This window comes from Anas platyrhynchos, chromosome 5 (assembly GCF_047663525.1).
Source record: "Anas platyrhynchos isolate ZD024472 breed Pekin duck chromosome 5, IASCAAS_PekinDuck_T2T, whole genome shotgun sequence".
Lineage (NCBI taxonomy): Eukaryota > Metazoa > Chordata > Aves > Anseriformes > Anatidae > Anas > Anas platyrhynchos.
This window is the reverse complement of record NC_092591.1, coordinates 43333239-43361105: the sequence shown is the minus strand read 5'-3', so window position 1 is coordinate 43361105 and position 27867 is coordinate 43333239. Positions and strand designations below refer to the sequence as shown.

Sequence of the window (27867 nt, the reverse complement as noted above, 5' to 3'; positions counted from 1 at the left end):
ATCCACAATGCAGCAACATGGAAAAAAATGTAACAACTGTTTTGGAAGAAATGTCTGTAAGTCAACCTACATACTTACAACCTACATACTTACATACTTACAAATGACTTGCCAATTAATGTTTAATTAGCTTTAAAGTTACACCATGGCATGACTTTGTGTGCTAAATAAAACACTTGCTGATTTAGCTGTTGTATGACCAAACAACAAAAATTAACGGATATGCTTTCAGAGAACAACTCTAGGTAAAGTTTTATTGCTGTTTGTGATAGCACTGGGATCCAATGCTAGCTAGAAATGAAGCCAAAGGCTAAGTAATATCCTCAAGCAAGTTGTGATCATTAGAGATGTGATTTTTTTCTTAACAACTGGCTTAAAATGGAGCTTATACTGAAGTGCATAAAACATGCTACTGTCTGGGACTAGAACATTTCTCATCCTATGAAAAAGCTTCATATTTTACTTCAGCTGTAACTAATGAGACTCCTCAGGGATTTAAGTTGAGTATACTATATGAGTTCACTGTATCAGTAGCCAACATATCTAACAGTCTGTAGGGTACTCATTAAGGATATTTCCCATCACAATTAAGTTGAATATGAACATTGCTTAAGTAACCTAAAAACATCAATAAACATCAGAAGTATTATGTAATAGTATTTTGTATAGTAATGTTATTTTGTTAAATGTAGACAGAAGATTATCTCCCTCTAATTTATTTACCTTTATACAAGTAACTGCAATATAAAAGGACAAGTCTTCTTATACTCACACAAATTGCTTAGATGTCAGTGGAATTATTCATGAAGAAAGTTAATGAAGTTTAGTGCAAGATTTTGAATTGTTAATTTACTTTTGGGGAAAAAATGTATATGGGTTAACGAAGATGAATTTTTCATTTTCCTGATAATAGGATATCTCCTTAGACTCTTCCATGACATATCTCATCAAGATTCATCATTCAACAAATGATATAAAGAAATCTTAAGCAAGCATTCACATTTTCTAATATATGTGAAGCCTGTTGAAAAGAAATAAGAACTGTCTTTATTTTTGTGTTGATGTACAAGGCTAAGCCGACTGTCCACACTAAACAGATAAATGAAAACAACTAGCTTGCAGGAGAAGAAAGAGACAACAAAATGACAATGAAAATTTTAATGGTAACTTTTGAATATTTCTTTGTAAGGCATATTTATATACCTTTATATTCAAGACCCGTCTGGACATCAACCTGGGCAATCTGCTCTAGAGAACCTGCTTTTGCAGGGAGGTTGGACCCGATGATCTCTTGAGGTCCCTTTTAACCCCTAGAATTCTGTGATTCTGTATTTTTCTAGTTCTGAAGTCCTTTCATGAAATCAGTAAAATGCTTTGCTGATTCAAGTTACACATTTAACTAATGATTCTTTTCTACTTCTACCACTATCATTTCAGTACTTTACTTCTTCCCTCCTCTTTGTTTCAACCCTTCCCTCCTTCTTTCTGTCTGTATCCTCAGCTGAATTTTGCAGTTGTTCCCAAATCAAGCTGTACCTCCTTCTCTTTTGAGAAAGGAAATAGCTTCTATTAACACTTGTGATCCCCAGCCTACATGTGGTATTGACAAGAAAATAAAGGTCAGCCACTAACTTTTGTGCTCATCACCCCAAAACCCTCTTCTGCACTTTAACACAGGAAATCACTGATCTTTGTGGGGCAATACAAATTTGCTTTGGTCGTTCCTGCAGTTCAGCAAATTGTGGCTGCTCTTTCTGCCTTTAAGGAACTGCAGTTTAAACTGCTGTTTGCTATAAACTCTGTCCCTGTTTCCTCCCAACAGTTGAAGTCACTGATCCTGAGAAGTCCTTCTACTCAAGTGAGCCTAAATAGCACCCACTCCCTTTCACACACCATGCAGCTTGGATAATTGGATGACTTCCTGTCCTTGGTCCCTGAACTTCATAATTTGGAAAGGTAAATCAGAATGACTGGTATTGAGCTGATCTTCCAAACTGCAAACTTGTTCACAACAGGAGGTATTTTTTTCAGACCTTTAGGACAACATCAGCATTGTTTTTTCCTAAATTACTTTTTTATTTTGTATTACAAAATTTCAGGAAAATCTCCATATTTGCTTGTCATTTTACCACATCTAAGCCAACATCCATGTTGATCAGTAGTATTCCAGGCATCTTATAAGCAGCTGCAATATAACAGTGAAAGCAGCATATGTTCCACTTTTCTGGTACACCTGGAAGGACTACCCACATTCTTCAGTCAACCAATAACCCTACTTTGGATTGTCCTTCTCATCCCTCTTTCTCCCTGTAAAACAATACGGTTGCTTAATCCTAGTAGTCTTGTCTTTTACTCACCAACCTTACAGTTAGAAATATGATAATATCCCTGTTATCTTTCATTGCACTGACTACAACCTGCATCTTCTGGATTTCTATTCCATACACTCAAAATCGTTCACGTTAGAATAGCTTAAGCCATCTTTTTCACCATCTGTTGGGAATGATTCCTTTCTTGGTATTCTTTCACTCTGACTTCCCACCTAAAACTAAAGCCACATGCCCTCTTCTTTGAGTCTTTTCCTAGCAACACCACACTTGCAACTATAATACTATACTCCCCAGTCACACTTCTTGGTGGATCAGTTATGCCACAGTTTTCTGATGCTGTTGCTTCTGCTTCAGACTCTGTATCTTTGTCTGTCCCATGGTACCAGCCCCCTTTTTGGACACTTTTTTTTTTTTTTTAGAGTACCTTCCAAGCTTCCTAATCATTTTCTCTCATTGTTTTTACTTTACAAATATATTTGAAAAAGAATCCATTATCAGACCTTTTTCTCAGCGTGGCTTTTATCTTGCCCATTTAATTAGACTGAAGCAACCCTGGGCTAATAAGCCAAGATATATAGTTTTAAAACAGAAGCCAAATGTTAATTTAAGTGTGAGAAACTGTGCTTTCCAAGAAACATGGTAAGTCCTACATCTTTGTAACCTGTACTTTAAAATACAAGAACTTCATTCTATTAGAATACATGTAGATACTCACAATCCACGCACATCGCTTTTGAGAGTCTACAGCAATATAAAATATAAATAAATAAATAAATAAATAAATAAATAAATAATCCACCCTCGGATGGGCTTGTGCTAATTCGTCACATGTGTGAAGAGCAAGAACGTAAATGGGCTCATAAATGCAGAATAAATTCTTATATCTCTTAAACACAGGGTAGCTGTAGAATCAGATTTGTGGAATAACATTATAACTTCAGCTTGGATATTTAATTTTGTGCTGCTTTCTTCTTGAGTTCTTAAGTTTTATGCCGTACTTTAGAAATCTTAGTTTCTGAAAGATCAACTGATTGTTCTGAAATTATAACAGTTGAATATGAATCAAATTACAGTATATTCAGATTCCCTTCATGTTAGTAGTACATGGTAGTACATGCTCTCCTGAAGGCAGAGATTAATTTTAGTCTCTAATTGCAGAGAGAGAAAGGTGTTCTGCATGGGAATCTTATGCTTTCTTGTCACAGCTTACTATTTGCCTTTATCTTACACAGACTTCTAGTCCCACAGATGACTTATTTTAGAAAGATGAGATTTCCCAATAGTTTATCACTCCTGCATTTGCCATTTCCTGTGTCCCATGCATGCAGCTAAGTAAATGTATTTGAAGACTTTCTGTGCCAATTTCTTAAGATAATGATTCGATCTTGTGGCCATTAAACAAGGCTACTGTCTATACAGTTATTTAGTCAATGACAAATGCTGAGCCCCGAAAAACAATAACCAGAGCAGTATTACACAAAAAATAAATATTTTCCCATGTTTCTGAACAGAGTGTTAACATTAGGCCTAGCTATATATAAAAAATAAAAAATAAAAAAAAAAATTAATAACTACAGCTAAAGATATAGCTAAAGAATGGATAGGGGTCTGTGAATGAACTCTGCCCTTTTTAATAATCTTAAAGAACAACATTTAAAGATAGTGCTTGAAGTAACCATAATAACTGCAGGCAGAATATATCTAGGGGATCCAATGACAGAGACTGTATATGAAATGGAAACCTCCACAACTTCCCATTTCCTAAGGAGTCTAATCTTTTCTTACTGCAACTGAAGACATCTGTCCTCTGTGAGCTTTTCTTCTTAGGTAGAGGGATGTTGGCATTACTCAGGACAATTCAAATGATTTCATCTGAAGAATCTGTAGAAAAAGTATCATGTAAATATTAGCTCAAATTTGAATATGAATATCAGTTTGACTGCATTTGTAACAAGTCAGATTTTATTTGACTTTTTTTTTCCTCATCTAAATATGTCTTTCCATTGAAGCCAAAATGTTTCATAAAAACGTGTCAGTTTTAATGAAGTTTTCAATGGGAATGTTCTAAATATCCTGGCTTGTCTATTTAGTCATTTCCTAATGAGTGAGTGAAACAAAGAAAGGAATGGGAAGAGAAATACATCCAAAAAAAAAAAAATCTTTCTTTTTTTGGCCCATAAACAGTTATATGTAATTTTATGACATAAAAATGTTATGGAGAGTTTTGTTTTATTTCCAGGGAGGAACAAAAGAGACATCTCAAACCATAAATATTTTCATAGACTAGGAAATAGCACGTTGCCCTTAGGTATGACATTTTGATTTCTTCCTGCAAACAATGCAGTAAATCTGTAATAAGGAATACATAGGAAAACTTTTTTTTTTTCTCCAGCTTGAATTCATTAGTAGTCACAAAAGCAAGTTCCATTTGACTGTGATTTTTATATCTACAATTTGTTACATATATTGTGTTGGCCTATATAAATCAACAATTTAGAGAAAATAAGCAGTGCTAACAAACATAGCAAACACAAAAGACTGTGAGGATTATGATCAATGACATTTCAAATATCAAATATATTGACTACATACATATATCAGGTACCAGATATATTACATTCAAATATACTTTAATATCATGTTTATACTGGTTTCTACCAAAAAAAAAATGATTTAAGGACTAAAAAAAATCAAATTTTAATTCAGGATTTTGAATTTTCCATTCCTGGGTAAGAAGAAGGAACAGAAATTATCTATAAGGCACTACATGTAATCCCCTATAGCAGCTAACAATTCAGTAGGTGCAAGGACTATATGAATTTCCCTTGATCTTCTCAAGAGCCAAGAAATTCAGCATATAATGGCTGATCTTCCTGCCTCTAAAGATCTACAATATGAGCAACTGTTTGCTGCAAACTGTGTCCATGGTTCTTCACAATGTTCAAAGACACTAGATGTCCAAGGATGTCTAGTATGTCAAAAATCACATCCCAAAATTTTAGGATTAACTTAATTTAGGTTTTATAGCAGAAGGTCAGAAACTGGAGTTAAGACATGTCAGAGGTAGAGAACAAATGCCATAAGTCTCTGTAGTAATTTTAATATGTTAAATAGAATTCCTGTATAATCCATGGAATACTATCTTATTCTTCATTACAAACGAAAAAAATATATATATATTCAGTGGCTCTCTAGTCAGAGCTGGAGGAAAGTAACCTTCCTAGTTGACATTTGGCAACTGGTTTTACCTTCAAAGTCACAAGTACGATATTGTAACTTTTGAAAATGAATCAATACAGCATACATGTACATTTGAGTCATTACTCAGATTTTAAGCTGAGGTAAACTAGCATAATGTAGAGCTAACCATCTAGAAAATGAGAGCACAAATAAATTTGCATAGCTTTCATAATTAATAATACAATATAAATTGCAAATTGCCAAAATTAACAACAAATAGGAATGGTTTATAGAATAATAATTGTTCCCTGACATAATCTACAAATAATTTTGCAGGGTAAAAGTAGTAGAGAATTTTGCATCGTGTTTGCAGACAATTTGAGAAAAAAAAAAAAAAAAAAAGGAAAGGAAAAATTGACACATCATTTATTCATTCTATGTTGATCTGTTCAGTTTAGCTGATAATACAGCAGAGACATTTTCTATTGGCTTTTTATAGTGCAGTGATGTAACGCATGCAGCAGAGAAATGAGGAAGGCCATTTCTTGGCCACATTTTTTTTTAAACTAACAACTGTGTAGAGTTTCTTGAGATTACCCACACTGTTTACAAGGTGGTATATAAATCACCTATAAAAACATCTGTGAAGCACAGTATCTGCTAAATGTTAGTCGAGAATCGCTTCCTTTCAAAGTGATTATTGAACCACAGTTAAAACATCTTATAAAAACAACTATTTTGGAGAAGACTTACATCTTTCTACTGCTATTCCGTTACATACTTTAAAGAGTTATTTTTAGAGGAAATTTCAATATTGCCAAATAATTTTTTATCTAATTATAGATGCCTATGAGATCTAGGAATAAAACATTATTGGTATTATTTATATTTCTACAGTAAGGAAAGATAATGTCCAGGACGGGCTTTTAAAACTATTAATGAGCTCTGGCAATGTGAAAAAGAGATGGATTAGGTAGATGTAATGAGATATGATTAAAGGGTGTAGCCACTGAAGGGTGTTGGAGAAATTCTTTTCAGAAAGAGTATAATTAGTGTCTGATAAAAGTACTTAGTAGATGAGATTTTTTTAAGAAGAAAGGTTAAGATAAACACATACCATATGACAAACCTGTTTAATTTTTTTTCCCTTTGGTTCTTTGCATACTCAATAATCTGTTGAAGTTTTATACATAAATAACATTTGTTGAATGCTTGATGAAACATCACAAGACAATTAAAGGGGTTTTTATTGCAAAAGATAGAAAGCAAAGAAAGTGTTGAAGTGTCCTATTGCATTTCAATTATGCATTTTTTTTTGATTTATGGAACAGATAATAACATGCAACCTTTTTCTGAAATTAAACAAACAAATGAACTTCTCATAAAGCAAGATTTCTAGAAATTACTTAGCAACTTTCAAAGCACTTTTTATTAAATTAGAAGCTACTTCTCTTAGTTTAGGCTTTAAAATATGCAGCAGCCTACCCCTGCCACCTTTATATAAGTCTTGGATTTTTTATTTTTTATTTTTGTTTGAGCAAATATTATTTGGCTATTGAGCCAATAATATTTTGTACACTTTAAAATATCTGTCAAAATGAGGTATCGGGCCTTTGGTGCTTCACAGTTAGTTGTTAGCTTTTGGACCACAACTGAAAGCTGAAATATGCCTCATGTTAGTCCAGTTAGAGCACTCATAGATGTATGGCAGGTGAATACGATAGATACTTAGTGATCCAAGATAAAGGTTCAACATTAAGGGTCTTTCAGAGTGCACTTATGGTCATGGATCTGTGTAAGGAATTTATCACACAAAACATGAAAACCTGAAATAACAAGTGCTGCTCCCCATGCACCCAAGGACTTCTCACTGAAAGAGTTAGCGTTTCATGATCTTCATTCTCTATTTCCAAGACCGGCGATGATGGATTCCCCTCTTGTTTTCCTGCCCTTATCATATTCTATAATTTTATAATGGTTCATTACAACAGAGCAGTATTCAGGATTTGAAGCATTTAAAAGTGTTCTTCTACTCATGTCTTCATAAGATTTAGTAAAGGTCAACCTTGGAAGCTGTAGCCTGACATGTGACTTCTGAACTGTCTTCCCTGAAAGCTAATTCAGACCATCTACCAAGAAAACCTACCTCAAGATAGCTGCTTCTGCACTTTTGGACACAGAATAAAGAAACTTTTTTAACAATAGCAGAGCAGAAAAACAAAACAGTAAACCTGAGATCAGCTTTTACATGGGAATCACATGCTAATCGCACTATCCCTGTTTCAGGTTTTCCAAACCTGTAAATAATGAAATAATGAGCATCCTGCTCCTTGCCAAAAAAAAAAAAAAAAAAAAAAAAAAAAAAAGCTTAAAGGACACATCAGGAGCAACCTTTCTTCCTCTCTCTATATACAGGAACATCCATAGTTTCATGTGTCGGATTTGCTGTTGTGCACACAATGCATGTGATACTGGTGTCCTTACAAGGAAAAGAGGGCAGTTTATGAAATTTGTTTCTTCTCCAAACATCAGGAAGGATTTCCAATAGTACTGAAGGCAGCTCCCTACTCTAGGTGCCAGAAAGCAGATTCAAAGTCAGTCTTAATAGCCCTAAAAAAAAAAGTTTCTTGTCATCAATATATTATTTTTGAAGTGTAATGATAACACTCTGTAAGTCACCATTGTTCAGTGTTGTCAACATTGTTCATCACTTTTCTAACTTCAGTTAAATCTGAAATCTGAAATAATGAGTATCCCAAGCTAATATGCTAATTGGCCTATTATTTTCATGAAAATGTATATTTTGAGAACCTACAGATGGAAGATCCTGTTAGGTCATCTATTCTCCATCAATAAAAGTACATTTCTTTCAAGATCAATGACACCATTTCATAGTTTCAACACAGGTCATGGTGAAAGAGTACAGGAAAATCCAGGATGGCATTAGTATCTACATGAAAACAAAGCAGCAAGCACTTCTCTGCTTTGCTTGTAGGAGCAGAGATGTATCAGAAAACTTTTAGGAACATTAGTGGATGTGGCTTCCCATGCTGGAAACCAGCCAGCACTCAGACATCCATGACCATCACTGTCTTCTGTTGTCACCTGTCTGAGTAGTACAAGCTATGGTCTGCTGCATATTTTTGGTAGGATTTATATAGGCTAGAAATCAGTAGTACTGTCCTGCTCTGCTAAACATTTATATTTATCTTCACTGCTGTTCAGATTTCTTTCCTCTTCATTCTTTCTTTTTTCTTGATGTGGTCTCAATGTTGCTGTTGCTATTGCTGATGCTGCTGCTGTGCTTGAATCAGGAACAAAAACATGACTTTTCCTAGCTATCTTTCTTGCAGTTCCTGCTCTCATCAGACTGATGACACAGCCTCCAAAGCAGCAGTTCTGGACCTTACATTGGCAAGACTTGAAGGTGCAGTACAAACACACCATAAAGGGAAAGAAAGGAGTTTGTCGATAGTACTCTACTCTGCTTTTCACTGGACACATTTTAAGCTGATGGAAACTGGCTGCAGAGCTTGAGTAACAGAATTTACCCCATCCAAACTGGAAGTCAGAGCAGAGGAGAGGAGCATCAGAAATATAATGAAAATCTTTACTAAAAATGTGAAGAGGAGTCCCATTTGGGGGTAAATATTTGTGGACTAAACCCTGCTAGCCTTAAATGCTTTATGAGTTTCTGCAAAAAGAGAACTGAAACTCATCATTGATTTAATTTCTTTACACAGGAAGATTATGACTAATGTTTTCTGCTATGGAATTACCAGTGTATGTGGTTTAGTGTTCCCTACAATTGTTACATATCATTTCATGCCTCTTTCTTTTTTTTTTTTTTTTTTTTTTTTTTTTTTTTTTTTTTACACAGAGAGCTTGAAGGGTCTCTCTTTGCTGCGTTCTAACTCATTTTTTTCATTTTTTTCTTTTTTCTTTATTTTTCCTTTTTTTCCTGACTACACATAAGTAGATTCTACTTCTAGGTGAAGGGAGTATTTCCCTCCTCCCCTCTTCCCAAAAGAAAAATAATATCACTGTCCTTCAGAAAGCTCCCTGCAATCTGTAAGAGATTAAGGACACATTGTATGCAGGAACGAAGTTATCGGGAATTATATCAGGCAGTGGAAAACAAAACAAAACAAAACAAAACAAAAGCTGATCTGAGAGACTGCAAGGCATCCAGCTCCTTGTATAGTAGGGAAACGTGTCCTTTCCGCACCACTGAGGAAAAGAGTTGAAATAACTATTTGAAAAATAAGGAAAATTGCTCCTCACCTCGTCTTAAAACAATAACGAGATTAGGTACTCATCATTCTGAGCTGAAGCTTTAGGAAAATATTTGCCCCCTTTTCACCTCTCAGACTGTCACAAAATTCTTTGCATGTTCTGTTTCAGAAAACCTCACAAATAATGGATAGTTCCTTTCAGAAATTGCCAGTAACACCCCATTCTTCCCAGGTTTTCAGAGCTCATAGTAGTGGCTGCATAGATGAGGCCATCATGAGCTAGAGACATCATCAGCACAGAACACTGTTATTTATTTAGACTCTGAAAACGAGCCTTCGCGCTTATTTTCCTAAAATAATTAAAATGCATCACTTCAGTCCCTATTTGTTCAAAAAAAAAAAAAAAAAGACGTGGGAGCATAAATGTTTTGGCTCTGAGATGACAGTAAATATATCTTCATATCATGTTTTTATTTTACCATCTTAACGCATCCATCCTTCCTAGCCTCTTCCCCTCCCCCACTAATTCCTGAAGTGTTTGAAGGAGTCCTGGAGCCTACAATCTCTCTTTCTCCCCTCTTTGCAGCGGAAGATCAAATGTATTACTTTCTCCTCTTTGCATGCCTGATGACGGGATAGAAACATTGTTTCACCCGAGATTTACGGGCCTGCGTCTACAATGATACCCTGGGAGAGTGCGCCAGCAGCCCCCGCTGCTCGGAGCCGCAGGAGGCTCTGCTCGTCGGGGTCAAACCCTAGGCAGGGCAAGCGCTGGGGCGCCCGGTCCGTGCTGCTGCCACGGGGCTGCCGGCGGGCACGGCTGCGCATCACCCGTGGCTTGCCCTGGATCGATGAGGGTGTAATTTTTTTTTTCTGTTCGTTTATTTGTTTTTATGGTTGGTGGTTGGGTTGAGTTGGTTGTGGGTTTTGGTTGGTTGTGAGTTTTTTGTTGCTCGTTTTTTGTTGTTGTTGTTGTTTGTTTAGGGTTTTATGTTTGTTTGGTTTTTGTTTTAATCAGGCAAAGCAGGTTGAGGGGCCAGCATCCCAAATTCCTGCACTGCTGTCTGGATACAGTGGGAAAGGAGTTTCTTGAATTAAATCACGGGAAAATACACACATATATAAATAAATTAAAATCTTCCTTCCCCTCGAAAGCTAAGAAATGTTTGTTATTTACACGTTGTGCAAGGAAGCTGGCTCGATATTAAATTAAGGAGGGTAACTCCAGCACTGCTGGTGATGTTCATTTGCAATTCCTACACACTGGCTATTATGTGCAGTGAACTAATCCTGCCTTGCCTTGGAAACAGAGCTTCCACTTAGCTCACTACGCTCCTCAGATTTCCCTTACAAGAGAGCCGTTGTTTTGCTGGGATTTTATGATTAATAATAATAATAATAATAATAATACATAGAGACCTGAACGCTCTCTACACTTGTATAGATCTTCCCTCTTTTTTCTCTTTTCCTGGCCTTCTCTCTTCTGAACTTTTGGGGAAAGTGGGCAGTGGACGCTGGGAGCACCCACGTTCCATTTCTCCTCCCTGTTGCTGCTGCCCGGGGTGAACACCGACCGCCGGCGCTGCACGACTGCCAAGCCCCTCGCACCGTGTATCGGTGTCGGGGCGCAAAGGAAAACTTGGTTTAACCGCATCCTATTGCCGGGTGCACCCCTGGGAGCGCCGGTTGCATCGCAGGCCTAGGCAGACCCATGCAAGGGTATGGGTCTGGGTGCCGGTGCAAAACGATGGAGGCACAGCAGCCCCCCGCCCATGCACGAAGAGCACCCGAAAGCGACCCCGCAGCCCCGGGCCGGGTCAGAGCCGGGCCGAGCAGGGCCGGGCCGGAGCGGAGAGGCCGGAGCAGCTCTGGCCGCCAAATTGAGCCGTGCTCGGAGCGTTTATTGGCACGGCGGCAGTACAGTGCGCGGTCACAAGCAACGCAAGACGGACGGGCTCGGCCACTGCAGCCTTCCCAGCGAAGTCCGAGGGAGGAGCGGGAGATCTGCACCAAGCTAAGCGAGGAATTAAATGGGGTTTGCAGCCCTAAGGCTGTTTCATGCCACCCCCTCCGCGTCCTGTCCCATCCCCAAGCCTGGGATGATCTCTGCGTCCCTCCGACGGCACTGCGGTCATCGAGGAGCCCGGATGGACCCGGGGAGACGTTCGGGACTGGCTGCGGTGCCCAGCGCTGCCCTGCAGCCCTCGGGGCTTCGGACGAGCGGCGGGGGCCCGGGGTGGGCCGGGGGCGCCTCCGCCCCTTCTGCGTCCTGCGGCTCCGCGGGTCTGTCGAGCGCAGCCGCCCTTCTCCCGAGGAGCTGATGGACTCGTGTTTACACTCCAGACAGCCACTAACTTCTCTGATCTCTCCCTCCCAGCCCCCACTGCTTTCCCTCCTCGCCCCCCTCCATGTTTCTTTTTGGTTGTAGCGAACAAAAAAAAAAAAAACACGCGTTTGGTGCCAGCACGCCGTCCCGCTCTGCCATCGTGACCACGCAGCCCTCGTCCATCACGTAGCCTTCTGCCGGGCAGTTCCCCGCTCTGGCTGGCAGGCGGTTCTCGTCGCGGCACCTTCTTCCTCCACAGATACCTAATCAGGGAGAGAGCACATCCCAGGCACAGCCGCAGGCGAGAAAGCCCGGCCTCCCCGCCCCCCTTCTCCCCCCCACCCCCGTGCTCGGAGCTACCGCCCTTCAGTCCCCATGGCTTGGCTTTCCCAGGGCTCAAGGAAGCGCTCGGGGACTCTCGAGAAAGGCAGGAAGGGAGAAAAAGGGCCAACGTTCAGGACCCGGTGCTAACGCGGCTTCCTCGGGCCCCAAATTAAGGGTATCGATTTATTGACACATTCCCCCAGCCGTGCAGAGATAGCCCCAGACACCTTTCTGAACGGACTGGTCGCATCAGTCTCCGCCAAAGTGGCTTTGATGCCAAGGAACAATCCTGTTGAGACACTTAAGGGCACCTGAAGGTAGGCTAGGAAATACTGAACGGCTGCTTAGTGGGGAGGAAAAAATAAGAAAAATAAGATCCCAAGGACAGGCATTCAGAGCTCCTAAGAAAGCCCCAGTAAATCGCCAAGACTCTTTTTTTTTTTTTTTTTTTTTTTTTTTTTTTTAGAAGACGATAAAGGCATCTGTTTAACTCCCTTATTAGTATTTTGAAGAGCAGGAAATAAGGTAAAATCTTTAAATGATGGTTCTTGAGTCACACGGTTGGTAGCTTTTCAACTATCGGCTACTGCAAGATGTGCATGTGGCATTTTAAAAATAAACAGGAACTGGAGGCCCTAACTCCCGTGAGTCACAGTGTTTAATAACTACCTAGGCTCAGTTCTGCGTGTCTATCTGTGTTTGTGTTTCCATTGTCAAAGAACAGGGGTGTATGTTCTTCACATGTTAGATTCGCGATTTCATGTTGATTTCGACATTCCCTAACGACCCATCCCACAGAGGTGTCTAAAAGCACCTACAGATTATCTCCCATCTCTCTACGACTCTGATGTGACACACCTACCTACATTTTAGGGGTACATCATTTGAGACAGATTTACAGTTCAACCCTCTCGGCAGACAGGAGGAGAGATCTGTGTGGAATATAAATTCAAGAATGTAATTCTTTCTCAAACAAATAATCTGCTCCCTTTCAAATATAATTAATGTTTTGATAGTGCATTTCTTGTGAGAGAGAGATACAAAAACAGAGGCAACCTCTTGGATCTCTGTTTGTATATCTGCAACAGGAATTTACAGTACCTATCTTGTGAATGTGACAGATAGAGTGTTTTAAACATTTAGAAGTTTATTTATTAGCAGAACTACAGCAGGAAACTGATAGGTCGTTGCTATCCACTGTGCCCATTTTACGCGTGTTTTTGTTGCAGAGGAAATTGCAATTGCAGTAGGAGGGCATTATTCTTTCATTTGGATGAGAAATGTTGCCTAGCTCTCAGGATGCAGTCTCCTGTCCTGTTGTGTTCAGGAGCCACATGTTCTTCTGCTTTGTCTTTCATTCTCCTCTATCTTTCCTCTGTGGGGCTGATCCTACATCCCTTTTTCCCCCGCAGAGCCAAGGCAAAGCTCCCCAGTGCAGCGGGAACAGACAGCATTTCGACTTTGACAGTCTTCGCCAGTCAGACTGGCCCGCACAACGATGTGTTTCAAGTCCTACAGTCCGAACAAAGCCATGCTTGAAAATGCCCAGAACATTTGTCAGATGCTCGTTAAATACTGACATATGATCGTATGGCTCATTCGTTATAGATCCGCTTCCAAATCCTGCGGGGTGGGTTATTCTTTTTTTTTTTTTTTCCTTTATTTTTTTTCCCTTTCTCTCTCTCTCTCTCTTTTCCTTCACTCCTGTCTTTCTAACACTGCTCTCAAAGTACGAGCAACGATTCTGCCGTGCTTAGGAACACGAAATGAGCGATATCCATTCCTAAAGCCTACTAGACTGCTCCTAAAGACCAGAATAAAATTGCGTTGGTAAAAATAATAATAATAATAATAATAATAATAATTTAAAAAAAACCACTGTTTTAATTAAAATGTTACAAACTCTGGAGATATCGGCTTGAGACTAAAGCCTTCTTTATGTTCCTATTCAGTTCACGAAGGGCCAGATTCAACTTCCACTTGCATCAAAAGTAAATTTCCCATTCGTACCACTGGAAACTGCACTGGGTCCCGCTTCCATCTATAGACTTAGGAATACATTTTGTCATGCCTTCTATTTTCTGTTGCCATATTAATTTTGAAAATACGAGTATTAAATGCAACTATGTTATGGAGAAATTTTTGAACAGCCTAGGTTTCCAGCTGGGGTTGCTTTGCCTCACTTTGCTCAAACTGGTATTTTCAGAGAAAGGGAAGACACACCTGAAAACGAGTTTTCACAGAGAGAACCAGACCTGTAGTTGCTCTGGAAGTCCAGCAGCAATAATAATAAGTAATATGAGCCATTAAATAATCATCCTTAAAAAAATAATAAATTGACTTAAGGAGTGGGTTTTACATTTGCAAAATAGTGCAAGGCCCTCGAGTTGTGGAGGAAAAAGACCTGGCTATTCTCATGGCAGAGGTAAACTCCATTTATTCTTTCTGGAATTTATAGTCCCTATATAGATTACTGCAGAACACAGTGTTACTTCCCCACACGGTAGGAAGAAAACTTTGACTTGGTGTGTACAATATTGTAACCACGTTTTAATTTTATGATAGGTATTCTCTGGATTTACCTTTTCTAGAAATGCCTAAAAATTCTTGCAGACACCTGGACGTAATGTCAGAGATAACCTCAGTTCAGCACAATGTTACCGATCTCAGTCACTGAGATCCAATTAATTCGATGTTTGCCTCCAGTGATCTGTGAAAAAACATACGGGGGGGAGAACACAGAGGGAAAATATTTACCGTATTATTCTGATAATATCTAGGAAAATGTCAAACACACTTTTAAATTCATTTTTTTAAAATAATAAGAAAATAATGGAAGGAGCTTCGATACCTTTTGAATATTCAAATGGTCTTTTTTTTTTTTTTTTTTTTTTTTCGTCAAAGGCTAACATAAGGGACGGTCGCACTTACGTTCAGAAAATATTGTTATTTTTCTTAATGGGGAAAATTGGACTCCCGCGACTTAGATCTGTGGTATTTAGAACTGGGATGGAAATTGGACTGACACCACTTTGCACTTTAACAATCGGATTTCGTCAGGGTACAAGTTGTTTGTTTAACCCGACAGCTCCGTGCACCCCGTCGCACGCTTTTACACACTCATTAAAACGATTATTCACGACCTGTCGAGTGTTTTCTCGTTCATTCACAGGAAAGACTTAGCGCTCTAAGATTCAAGCGCATACGGTCAACTATACGAGGGACCGAGGGGAGAGATTACTTATCTCTGCGATCATCTGATGGGAGGCCGTCTTATCTCTACAGGTTGTAAAGCAGCAGCTGCTGGAGGTAAAAGAAAAAAAAAAAAATCACCCCCCACCCCCTTGACAACAAACAACAACAACAACAAAACTTGCCGAGAGGGAAAGGAGGAAAGAGAGGGCTCCGCCGCTCGGGCAGCACCGCGGGCCGGCCGGCTCCCAGCGCCCAGCCCGGAGCGCGGAGCCCCGCGACCCCTGGGCAGCGCCCCACGACCCCCAGGCTGCCACCCCCGGGCAGCACCCCTCCCCCCGGGGATCGTCCCCCGCACAGAGGAGAACCGCCGGGGACCGTCAGGAGGCAGCCGCGGCTACCACCGGGCCCCGGCTCCGGGGGGACGCCCGTGCCGGCGCTGTCGAAGTGGAGAAGGAAAGAGAGGGATAAAGCGGAGCTAACGAAACGGCAGCTAAAGAACATGCCTGGATCGGGGGAAAAAAAGTGGATTAAAATGTATAACAAAATATCAGCCTACTGCCGTCCTGGGAGGGGACGGCTGCAAAGCAGGTCGTCCACAGAGAGGCTGGGGAGGCAGCTTTAGAACAGATTTAATCACTAAACCAAAAAGCAACTGAAAATATCGCCTTCTTTGGAGAGCTCCGAAAATCCGAGTGCTGATCCTTTTTTCCTTTTTTCCTTTTTTTTTTTTTTCCTTTTTTTTATTTTCTTTTCTCTCTCTCTCTCTCTTTTTTTTTTTTTTTTAATATACCCTTTCCTGATTTTTATACTCAGATTACTCCGATTCTTAAATTCCATCCAAGAGGAAACCCCAGGGGCCACTGTATTGCTGGAAAGGTGCTTCATACTGACAAAAGAAGGCCCGGAATGCAAAGCACACATCGACTCCTGCTCAGCCTCTGCGGATCCAAAAAAAATCATTTTTAATTCGGAAAATATCTAAACAGAATGCCCCTTTATTTAAATGAACCGACCCCGAATGCAACAAGGGATTTTAATCTGAAACGGTTTCCTAATTGCTCGAAAGGCAAGCACGTATAAGTAATTTGTTAAACTTATTGGATTGCAATAATCCACTATCAGGTTAGCTAAGAATGGATCTGTCAAGTGTGTTTCCCAGTCTAAGCTCTTTCTTTCAAACCAATCTGGTATAATAATTAGCAGACAAAGAACTCGAAATATGTAAGCAAATAGCTAAAGTTCTGCATAAATAAACATACTAATCAATAGCAAGCTACTCAACACTTGTCTTATTGATGAAGAGACAATCGATTTTGCTGTTCCAACCTGCAATCAGAGAGATCTGTATTTAATTATTAGTACTTCTACCTTCACTGATTTAATAATAAAAATAGAGCTAATAAATCCTACACTTCCGCCTAAATGCAAATGATATTGATGACATAACTAAAGGCAACTTACGCTTCCCAGAAAAACAAACAACTTTGCTCAAACAGAATAAACAAGCAAGCAAGAAAAGTAACACGCAGTGCTGCCTTTTCTGACGAATGCTAGAGGACACGTTCACATTCAGAAAAGATCAGGCAAATATATGCATGCATATATATGTATATATATATATATGCACACGCACATATATATAGCCAGAGATATAGATATACAGGGAAAAGATCACTGGTAGAACAACACTGAGATTTTTATTTGCTTAGTTTACATGTGTTTTTCATAGCCCCGTATGAGTGTGTATACTCTTCACTAATAAAAATACACTTGCCCTTCTATACCACTGTGATTCCCTCCTCCAGATGTACTTGCCATTAGCAGTGCGGTTCAGACACCTAAGTGGAGATTTACCTATCACCAGAATGTTTGAAAGTCAGCTCTGAGCCATGGCAAGATAAAAATATATGTCATTATGTGATGTGCGTTTAACCATATCCCTCCACAGACCTCTCGAATAATAGGTCCCGGCTTTCGTTCGTTCGGGTTCTAGTGAAAAGTCTGGTCGGGGCCGACATCCCCTTTTGGGAACACACTTGTGTGGGGATGACGGAGCTCTTCGGTTGCGTGGAGCATGAAAAGGATGCAAGTCCTCATGTAGCATCACCGGGATTTTTGCATCAAAAGCACAGTCTAGTAACCGATGCTTGTTACCCGTGTTTAACACTCAAAAGTATCGTGGCCTTTTGGGAAGCGCGGTGCTTTAGAATAAGGTTTTGCTTATTTTTGTGAGAATGCAACTTCCTTTTTTTTATTATTTATTTTTTATTTCTCCCTTTTAAGTCGTCTAGCTTTGGTGCGAAAGAATTCCTTTTTTTTTTTTTTTTTTTTTTTTTTTACCAGATAGGCAGACTTCAGCCAGATTTCTTGGAAGATACCTGTCTCCTCTTGGATACGACTAATTTAACAGACTATCTAACCTCAAATACTTGCAATCAGATTATTTCTGGGTGGGAACCTGGCAAAGAGGGGGGCGGAGAGGGGGCTTCGAGTTCCTTTCCTTCCACTGAGGAACACCGAGGGGCGAAGACTTCGGTGGAGGGCCTCCAAGTCACCCAGGAGCTCGTCGAGGCTGGCCTCGCAGCCCGGCCTCGCACAGTCCTGCCTCCGCCGTAGCCTCCGGGGAGGCACCGGGAGTGCCCCGGGCTCCTGCCGCAGCGGGGCGGGAGCGCCCCGCAGGGGAAGGGCTCCTTTCACGTGCCCCTACCTCCCTGCAAGAGGTGCCCCTGCGAAATCAATTGGAAAGATTTCGGAATGCCCCTGGGCGGAAAACAGACCCCGGAGAGCCCGGGCTTCGTGCCGCCTTTGTAGGTGGAAATTCAGGCCGCTTCGTGCGGAGAGCTTTCACCTCTCGGTCTTAGGTTAAGCAGCTCTTTGCAGCTAACTTTACAGAGATGCTTTACTCACCTTAGCGAGGGTGACAATGGCAGGCTTTCCTCAGAGTCACTCTCGTTTAGTCTTTCCTCTCAAATCACGGGTAACCCCAAGTACACTTGGAGGACTCCCTAGAGATAATTCTTTGAAACGAACTCTGCAGACAGTCCGCATTCATTTCCCCGACTGAGAATTGCAAATCCTGTCGCTTCAGGTTTAATTCACTAGCCTGATACTGTATACTGTTACACGGTCTTAAGAAAAAAAAAAAAAAAAAAAAAAAAGTTGCAGGTAGTTGATTAGTTATTTAATTATTTTGGCGGTTCGTTTTATTTCCTTTGTTTTGGGGGGGGGGGGGGGCTTTTTTCTTTTTCTTTTTTTTTTTTTTTTTTGTTTTGTTTTGTTTTGTTTTTTGTTTTCCGGGTTTTCACTGTTTTATTTTTCACTGGTGGAGGGGGAGGTGACTTTTCCTATACCTCTCCTGGATCGGACCATCCTCAAGCAGGCCACGGGAAGATGACTTTAACCGCAATTGCCTACTTCACCGTGTATCTCTCGGTGGCTACCAAGACGCAAAGCTAAGCCTGCGCGGAGAAGGACGCTTCCAATTGTTCCTCCCATCCAAAGGGGAGGGAGGGGGCATGGCCCCGACTCCTCCACTCCCCAACGCCGGCCGCCTGCAGCACGCAGGTTAACCGAGCGGCAGGTGAGCGGCGGGCCTCCGAGGATGCTCCGGGCACTTCTCCGAGGCTGCTCGGCTTTCCGCCGCCAGTTCCCCTGCTCCGGGAGAGGCGGCCTCCCCGCAGCTCGGTATCCGGGCCCGGGCCTCTCCCGCTAGGCAAGAGCGCCCCCAGCCCGCGGAGCGCCGCCGCAGCGCCGCCCGCCGCCCCCCGGCCAGCACGGCCCCCGCACCGCCCCTCGGACACGCGTGTCCGGGCCCCGCGACTCTGTTCTGAGGCCCCTCTGTCGCTATGGGCCCCTCTGTCATCATGGGTCCCAGCTCAGCGGAGAGCGGGGAGGCAACCGGCGCCCCACGCGTGCCCCCCGAGAAGTCTCTGTGCAGGTGTGAGCCGGGCCGGCCACACGCCGGGGGTGGACTGAAAGCTGTCGCCTGCGTGTGCTGCGTCCCGTGAATCGCCTCACTTCCCGCACAGCTAACGTAGTCAGGGACAAGGCAGCGTTTGCCCTCTCGTTGAGGTGTCTCATCTCACGGCAGCTCGGAAGATTTAATTTGCGGTGTATTAGAAATTAATTATTTTCACGAGGGTACACGTGACAGGAGCAGTAGAGTTCAAATCACTCAGCGAGTGGGCCACGGACCTTTGTTATTTCCCTTGGCCGCTTCGGGACAACACAAACCGGGACGAGGGGGTCCATAGAGGGCCCCGTCGCCGGCGTCCTGCCCACGCACCGCACGCCTGCCCCCATCCGCAAGCACGTCCGAACTGAGCAAATCAGTGCTGCAACTCCCGTTCCTACCCCGAGATTTCGGCTGGTGGCACGGGAGGGAGCCGCGGTGCAGCCGCGAGGCGGGCAGGGAGTTTGGGGAGTGGGCAGACAAAGGCAGTGCCTAGACATTTCAGAGGAATCTGCGCGCTTGTCGGGTCGCTAGCTCCGGAGCAAAGCTTTATAGGTACGGCTTCCTACAAGGTCCCTCTCCCCCGGCTCTCCCAGATTGCTGGCATTTAGTCGCTTTCCTGACAATCTGGGAGTATTAACACTATTTACATACCGCCGGAAAGGAGAGAAAAGCCCGTAGCTTTTTCTCGAATGACAGGGTCAGATGGAAAAAAATAATAATTTTCAAAGCCACATTCCTTACAGATCCCGTCCACGGCCACCGTCCTAAAGCCGCCTTTGAGAGGGCGGCAACAGAGAGAGCAGCCCGCCTCGACCCGAGCGAGAGGCGGCGTAGCCCCGTGGGCACCCCCGAGACGCCCCCGGGCTCAGCCGGGGCCGAAGAGGCAAGCCCGCTCCGGGGGCGGCGGGGGCCCCGCTCCCCCCATCCTGAGGGTAGCGGACACACGTAAGAGGAGGAAAATCCGCACTCACCCGGTGCCGGCGGAGGACTCCCGTCCCCAAGTGCCATCGTGCGCCTTTGTCGCAGGTAGAGGCAGTACCTCCTGGCATCTTAAAAGAAGCAAACAGAACATTGCACCCGGGTGACTGTCTGTGGCGTTAGGGTCAGGCAAGCAAACAAAGAGCACGTTAATAAAATAACCAGAAATGTCGAGAGAAAGCGGGAGAACTGCTAAAGCGGCGAAGAAAACTTCCAATTTACCGATCGAAACGAAAGAGCCCGAGGGGGAGGGGGAAGGCCGGGGGAGGAAACACTTTAAGGAAGAGACAAAAAAAAAATCCTAACATTAGGCACACACAGTTCTAGTGTAACCGGTGCTTTGAAACTCTGCTTCGGTTGCACGGGCGATCTGCTTATCAGGGGGCACGGGGAATCAGTACGTTTAGACAGAAGTCTGTCATCTCGGTTCGCTCAGATCCCACGGATCTGTCTGCCGGGAGAAAGAGTAGTGAAGGTTTTCCTGAAGTGCACCTACCCTTCTGGCGGGAAGGCTCGCTGGGATTGCTGGGCAGGTTTCTTCTGGAGGGTCCCATCTCTCTGGAGTAGCTGCAGTGGAGTTGAGGGCAGGTTCTCCGGTGAGGTAGGAATGTGCAGGAACTCCGCCCTCTGGGCACAGTCACACAAACCCAGCAAAACAGCCACAGCCAGCCCTAAAACCTCTAATGATCTTCACCTTCACCTCTCGCTAACCCAGTTTCTCCAGCACTTTTGACCCATTTACCCAGGCACCTTCACCGCGGGGCGGGGGGGACCGGGGGGAGTGAACAACCCCAGAACTGCTCGGGGCGCCGAGCTGCCCAGGAGCTGCTGCAGCCACCAGTGCATGGACCGACGGCTCTGCAGGGCTGTGTAGACACATAGATTTCTTTATTTCCACCCTTTGGGCTCTCAGGGCACGTAACATGTATGTGCATGTACCTTCTCTCAGGCGGCCGTAGTGTAAAAACAAGCATACAGCAGTGCCTATCGACAGGCACATTTTGCAAGGGATTTTCAGAAGGGAAAATTCAGGGATATAATCCCTACGTCTTGTTCGACGTTGGTTCTTAAGCAAAACTCTTCTGTGGTTAAGTCTGAACGTAACTGGAGTTCAGTGGGAGTTTTGCTTGAGCGTACAGTGAATACGTGGTGATTGAGACCTCGTATTAACACAAGTGGTGAGGGGGTGTGTACCTGAATCATAATTCCTGACATAAATCTTAATGATCATCAAAAGAAGGTATAAAGAGCAAAATGACGTCCCCGTTAAACTATTTTTTCAAGCAACGCATTAAAAAATCTATCACTCCCCCAAACAGGAGATTTGTGCCATTTAAGGCAAAATATATAATTCTTCATTGTCTTTTAAACACTTGCGTAAGAATACATTCCACGTAAAAGATATTCTTTTATTGAAACAAGAGATTTAAAAAAATATATATGTCAAAAATTAGTCGAGTAAATGTCCTATGGTGGATTCGAGTTACAGTTTATATAACATGTTTGCGGATGCAATCTTAAAATCTTAAAATTGGAGGTTTCTTGATAAGCAGATTTCTTCTCCTACGATCTATGCAAGCAGTTAATCACCTCAAACATCAGCTACAAAAATAACAATAGCTCCTTAATTCCATAAAGACCACCCGTCCCCCATAAACATCCTAAATTAGGAAACACTGAAGAAACGATGCTAAGATGCAGCAATGTTCTAGAAATGCATATTAATAAAAATAAATAATCCTGAAAAGACTAGGACGAGGATTTGACACATAAAGCACCATGGAAACAAGTATCAGATAACATAATTACTCTTAGATTAGCATAATAAAATAAAATAAAATAAAATAAAATAAAATAAAATAAAATAAAATAAAATAAAATAAAATAAAATAAAATAAAATAAAGACTTGCATTCTCTACAGAACGAACCTGTTTAAAGAAGAGCTTAAATGATATTCTCAGCGAACAAAAGGGTAGCAGGCAAAGGTAAAGGCATATTTGGGGCCTTGGCAGTCCTGCTACAACCCATGACAACTTCAGCATTTTTTTTTTCTTTCCAAAGCCAGTCTCTTTGCTGGTAATGTGGGTATAGAAAAGTGAATAAATTACCAGCCCAACCACCACCCCTTCCCCCAGAGTAAGGGAAAGAGGTAAAAGCGTGTGGCACCTGAATTGCTTAGGCAACACTTCGCTGTTCTAAACCTAAAGCAGAGCACTAAGAGTGAGAGTTTACTGAAACGAAGTCTGGAGAGACATACATCAGGGCTACCCTTTTCAGGAATTATGATGCATCACGCTTATCTAATTAATGTTTATTAGCCAACCCAAAATTCTGACATGGTGAGATTGTGCTTTCCTCCAACCTGACTTCTCTTCTTCCTCCTTTTAGTACACTGTCAGCAGATTTTTTCACATTGCAAACTAAATAATACTTTAAGTATGTGCTATTGAATTTCCTACAGTATACAACCAATTGGAAGTAGTAAATAATAAATCATTTCCTTTGTCAGCTGTAGCAGATGCCATTCTTTACATTTGCTTGGGCACAAATATACAGAATGGGGTCTAGGGACTTCAAGAGTTTAAATCACACCTATTTCATTTTATTATTTCCAGTAGGTTTGTTGCAAAGGAGGCAAAATAATTTTTATTTATTTTTCATTTTTTGCCATCACTTATTTTAATGACAATAGAGCGAAGAATGTGGGGGAGGGTAGGTGCTTCCAAGTGGTGGTATCATCTCTACATCCCCAAACAAAGCAACCTTTTTCACATAGCGATGATTAATTTTGAATTGTAGAAGTGAGAGTGAAAGCCAAGAATATCAGAGATTTCTCTCCTTCTCCCCCACATAGTGCAGAGCTGGGTGTCCCATCTCTCATCCATAACCTTTCACTCCTCTCTCTTCCCTGCAGATTTGCTTGCATCTGTTTATTCATTACCTATTTTCGGAAGATTTCTTCTCTCTCCCCTTATTCTTTCAGCATGACAAATATTCTCTTTGCAAGAATTCAGATTTGCTATTTTTTTCTGTATTCACCCCCGGTATTTTTTTTTTCTTCCTCTTTTCTGCCTTTCTAAGTCCAGCTTTTTAAAGCGTTTGCGATAACATCTTCGAGCTAGAGATTATTTTTCATGGGGCCTATTGTGAGCAGTCGCCGGCTTATTGCATTGCTGCGGAGCACAGTTTAGTCTACACAAACGTAACAAATGAACAACTTGTCCTCTGCGGACTCGCTGCGGGATCCAATTAGTTGTTAAATCTTTTGCACAAGTTTTCTAATTATTTTCCAGAGTCGTGGCTTTTATAGGGCTCCCTAAACTCTTCAAGAAACCAATTCTTTTTAGGATTAAATGCTTCTTAAAATTAGTCATCGCGTTGCCTCCTTTAAAACTAAGGGGCGATTCTCCGGGCAGCCGAATATACTTACACACGTTTGCATGGGCTAGCGGGTTTCAGCCAGCCTTCGCACCGGCAGGCAGACAGGGAAAAGAGAAATCCATTCCCAAACTTGAAATTTAAGTGCATCCACACTTTTTTTTTTTTTCCCCTCTCCATTAAGACCTTTAAACATCGGTATGCGAGCACGGCATCACGTGAGCCGCAGCTCCCTGCCCCGCCGCCCTGCAGCCCCGCAGCCCCAGCCCGCAGCCCCCCGGGTCCCCAGCCCCGCATTCCCGCAGCCCCCCGGCCCCACGGCCCTGGCCCGGCTCTCGTCGGCCGCAGGGCGAAGGGGGCGGAGGAGGGAGGCTCCGGCTCCCAGCGGCAGCCGCCTGCACAACCGTGCCAAGCCAAAGGGTTTGCAGCATGCAAAGGCTCTAAGTACAGAGAGTATAGACGCTTCCGGAACAGTGTATCTTTAAGATAAGGATTGCATTTAATACACATACGCATCATAGCTTGCCAGATTTGATCAAATAATTATAGGAAAGCTAATATGTATATGTATATACACACACATACACATCCATAGTTAATAGAGCTTCAGTTATCATACAGTCGAAACGATTTCCTTTCAGATGGATAACCCATTCAAGCCATTGCAAAGACTGAAAGAACAACATGCACTTAGGAAATAAATAAAGTACCTGTACTTTTTCCAAACGTGTGTATATATACTCACGTATGCATGTACGTATATATATGTATGTAACTATATACATACGCAGTTTTAAGCATCTTCAGCTTAAGACAAAGTTTTTAAGCAAGACACCCTACCTCGTACTACCAGTTCTCAAGCAGACCCGATGAGAGTCCTGCCCCAAAACGGACATCACAGTAGTGGCCGTGGTGTTTAATTAAATACCCTATTTCCCTGCTCTTTTATATTTCAAAATACCGTGGTTAAATACAAAGTGATTGGGGGAGAGGAAGGGGGGAATGAGCATGTGAAAAATGGTGGACTACTGTAACAAGCAGCGCTCTGATCTCCCTACAACTTTAAAGCCTCAGGCGTATTAATTTTAGTTAATAAAAGAGACAAAAAAACTATCAAGTATATATGAATTTAGCCTATTTTTTTTTTATTTCTGTGTGTTCATAGTAAACATTTTTGTAAGTGACAAACACGGGCATATGACCACAGTATCACAATCAAGAAATTTTAAGACGACATTAACAATCACTCAAATTTATGCGGCATTTGCGCAACACAGGTTACATATTTGCAAGGTTTACCTATAAGTACAATAGGTATTAACATTTCACTACATTTAGAAAAAAAATAAAGGTGACCTGTTAGTGACCACATACATCAAAATATACACAACACAAACTGAAGGCAATCATTAATTTTGTCCCCTTCTGATTCATTTGAACGGGCAGTGCTGCAAACTGAAATAATGTTGCTGTTTTTAAATTACTCCGTACACTGAGTGCATTTTCTAAAACCCAATCTTTGGTCTAAAAGTAAACAAACAAACAAACAGAAAAAAAATAAAAAGAAAGGAAGAAAAGAAACCCCAAAAATAAGAAGTTCGGTAAAGAAAATGATAAAATATTAAATGGCCAAAACGTAGTTCTTGGGCATCTTTCAGGATGAAATTCTGGTTAAATACAAATTATGTTTTTAGATTTTTATAGGATTCATAAATTTCGTGGCTTTTTTTTTTTTTCAAGGTCTGCACCCACCGACATATCCATGATAACTTATAATACTGCAAACATGGAGAATCTGGCGGCTTTTAGTGATAGACTTATCGTATTTGAATAAAAATTGCGAAAGCAGTCACTATTTAGATACACATTCTACTATAATTTTGTCTTCCAAACTTCATAGTCTACAATGTAATCTCCCCACATTGCACCTTGCTGACACTCCTCACCTTGGTGGAATAATAAACAACCCTAAAGACTGAACAAACGTACAGAAAATGGGGGACTTAATAAAAAATACCTGGACTTTTTTGTTTTGCTTTTTTTTTTTCCTTTTAATTATCATTTACAATGCAAATGTGTGTAAAATGTTCACTTACAGTCTGATCCCATGGATGTTAATGTATTAAAGGGTTTGAAGAAGACCCCTGATTTTGATGTGTGAAATAATCAGAAAGTCCTCCGGAAAGTCCCGTTGTGAAACTTGGCAAAGAAGGTCTTAAGGACTCACAGGGGAGAGTGGAGGGCGCCTGTGGCGACGTGGAGGAGGAGGCTGCCCTGGCCGTCATTGAAGTGCTGCTTTGAGAAGTCATTGAAGGGTGAGGAACGTGGGGGAAAAAGTAACTCGTCTGTCCTGCTAGAAGGTTTACAGAGCAGGGGTTTAGGGAATAGGTGCCGGAGCAGGGAACTGACAAGCCACACGGCACTGAGGCGGCCAGAGCTGCTGCTGTGAGGTGATGAGTGGCATAAGGTATCTCTCCATTGACTAGTCTATCAACACTTAACCCATTAGACGTGGAAAAGGAGTGGTTGTTTCCCAAGGAGTTTTGAGTCAACACTGAGCTGTAGGGCATGGGGTGGCTGGGGTAGGCGGACGTGGTCCCATTGTAACTCAAAGTGCTGCTGGCCCGGGGGTGGTGCAGGGAGAGGAAGGGGGACATAGGCCAGTACAAGGATCCCGCCCTGTCCATGAAAGTCAGTCCGGTGGAGGTGAGCCGGGCGCCGCGCTTGAAGGCCAGCTTGGCCCGTGAGGTGGTGGAGCGCCGGCGGAGCTTGCCGGTGGTGCCGCCGATGAAGACGTCGTCGCTGGACGGGTCCAGCATCCAGTAGTTCCCCTTGCCCGGGTCGTCGTAGTGGCGGGGCACCTTGACGAAGCACTTATTTAGGGAGAGGTTGTGGCGGATGGAGTTCTGCCAGCCCTGCTTGTTCTCCCGGTAGTAGGGGAAGTTCTTCATGATGAACTCGTAGATGCCGTTGAGCGTCAGGCGCTTCTCGGGGCTCTGCCGGATGGCCATCATGATGAGGGCGTTGTAGCTGAACGGCGGCTTCTCGTACTTGCCGTTCTTCTTCTCGCCCTCCTTTCCGCTTTCCCCTTCCTTGGCCCCCTCCGCCGCCCCCTTCTTCTCGTCCGCCGCCTTCTCCTTCTCCTCCAGCTCCGCCGCCGCCGCCGCCGCGCCCGCCTCGCCCTTGCCGGCCAGCATCTCCGCCTTGGCCACCTCCAGGGCGCCGGAGGCGGCGGCGGCGGGGGGCGGCAGGAGGAGCTGCCCCTTCTCCTCGTCCTCCTCCTCGGCCGCGGCGGCTCGCTGGGGCTGCTGCTGAGGCGGGTGGTGGTGGTGGTGGTGATGGTGGTGGTGGTGGTGGGGGTGGTGGCTGTTGTGGTGGCTGTGGCTGCTGTGGTTGTTGTCGCTCTGGACGGCTTCGGGCACCAGGCTGTTTATGCTAAAGGAGGATTTCGGCAGCATTTTCGCTTCCTTCCTATCTCCCATGTCCAACATCACACACTAGTCTCAGGGGGGAAGCGGCAGCGGCCGGGGGAGCGGCGCCCGGGGCGGCGGCGGCCGGGCTGGCGGCGGCGGCACCACCGGCGGCGGCGACGGCAGCGGCGGCGGCAGCGCAGTTGGACCGCAGTCTCAAGCGCTGGCAAGTCATGTAGCAGGGACAGGAACCGCCGGGGAGGGAAAAAAAAAATAATAGGAATAATAATCACCAATCAGAGAAAATCAAACCGAGTCGGAGCGGAGGAGAGAAAAAAAAAAAAAAAAAAAGAGGAAAAAAAGGGGAAAAAAACCCTCTGGAAACCCAACAACAACAACAACAACAAAAAAAAAAACAACACGCACACAGACAAAAAAAAAAAAAAAAAAAAAAAAGCTACTTCATGGTGCCTGGCTCCCCCGGCAAGCCAGAGCAGGGGGAGGACGGACGGAAGGAAGGACGGACGGAAGGAAGGAAGGAAGGAAGGACGGAGC

The 27867-nt window shown here is 42.8% G+C and overlaps 1 protein-coding gene and 1 non-coding gene across 2 annotated transcripts; both read right to left on the bottom strand.

The window, feature by feature from the left end:
* Nucleotides 1-10039: 10039 nt before the first annotated feature.
* Nucleotides 10040-21399, bottom strand: LOC101794251 (uncharacterized). Its single transcript, XR_011809744.1, has 5 exons — nt 21020-21399; nt 20517-20594; nt 14978-15698; nt 13258-13327; nt 10040-12334 (listed from the first exon to the last, which is right to left on the bottom strand). It is a non-coding gene; the product is annotated as an uncharacterized protein (transcript).
* A 3068-nt stretch (nt 21400-24467) lies between these two features.
* Nucleotides 24468-27404, bottom strand: FOXG1 (forkhead box G1). Its single transcript, XM_005031692.5, has one exon. It carries the CDS (start codon nt 27391-27393, stop codon nt 26017-26019), a length of 1377 nt encoding a protein of 458 aa, XP_005031749.3. The 5' UTR covers nt 27394-27404; the 3' UTR covers nt 24468-26016.
* Nucleotides 27405-27867: the final 463 nt, after the last annotated feature.

Bases quoted from the DNA above. Each gene is read 5' to 3' on its own strand.
- FOXG1 (XM_005031692.5), bottom strand. From the start codon at position 27,393: ATGTTGGACATGGGAGATAGGAAGGAAGCGAAAATGCTGCCGAAATCC.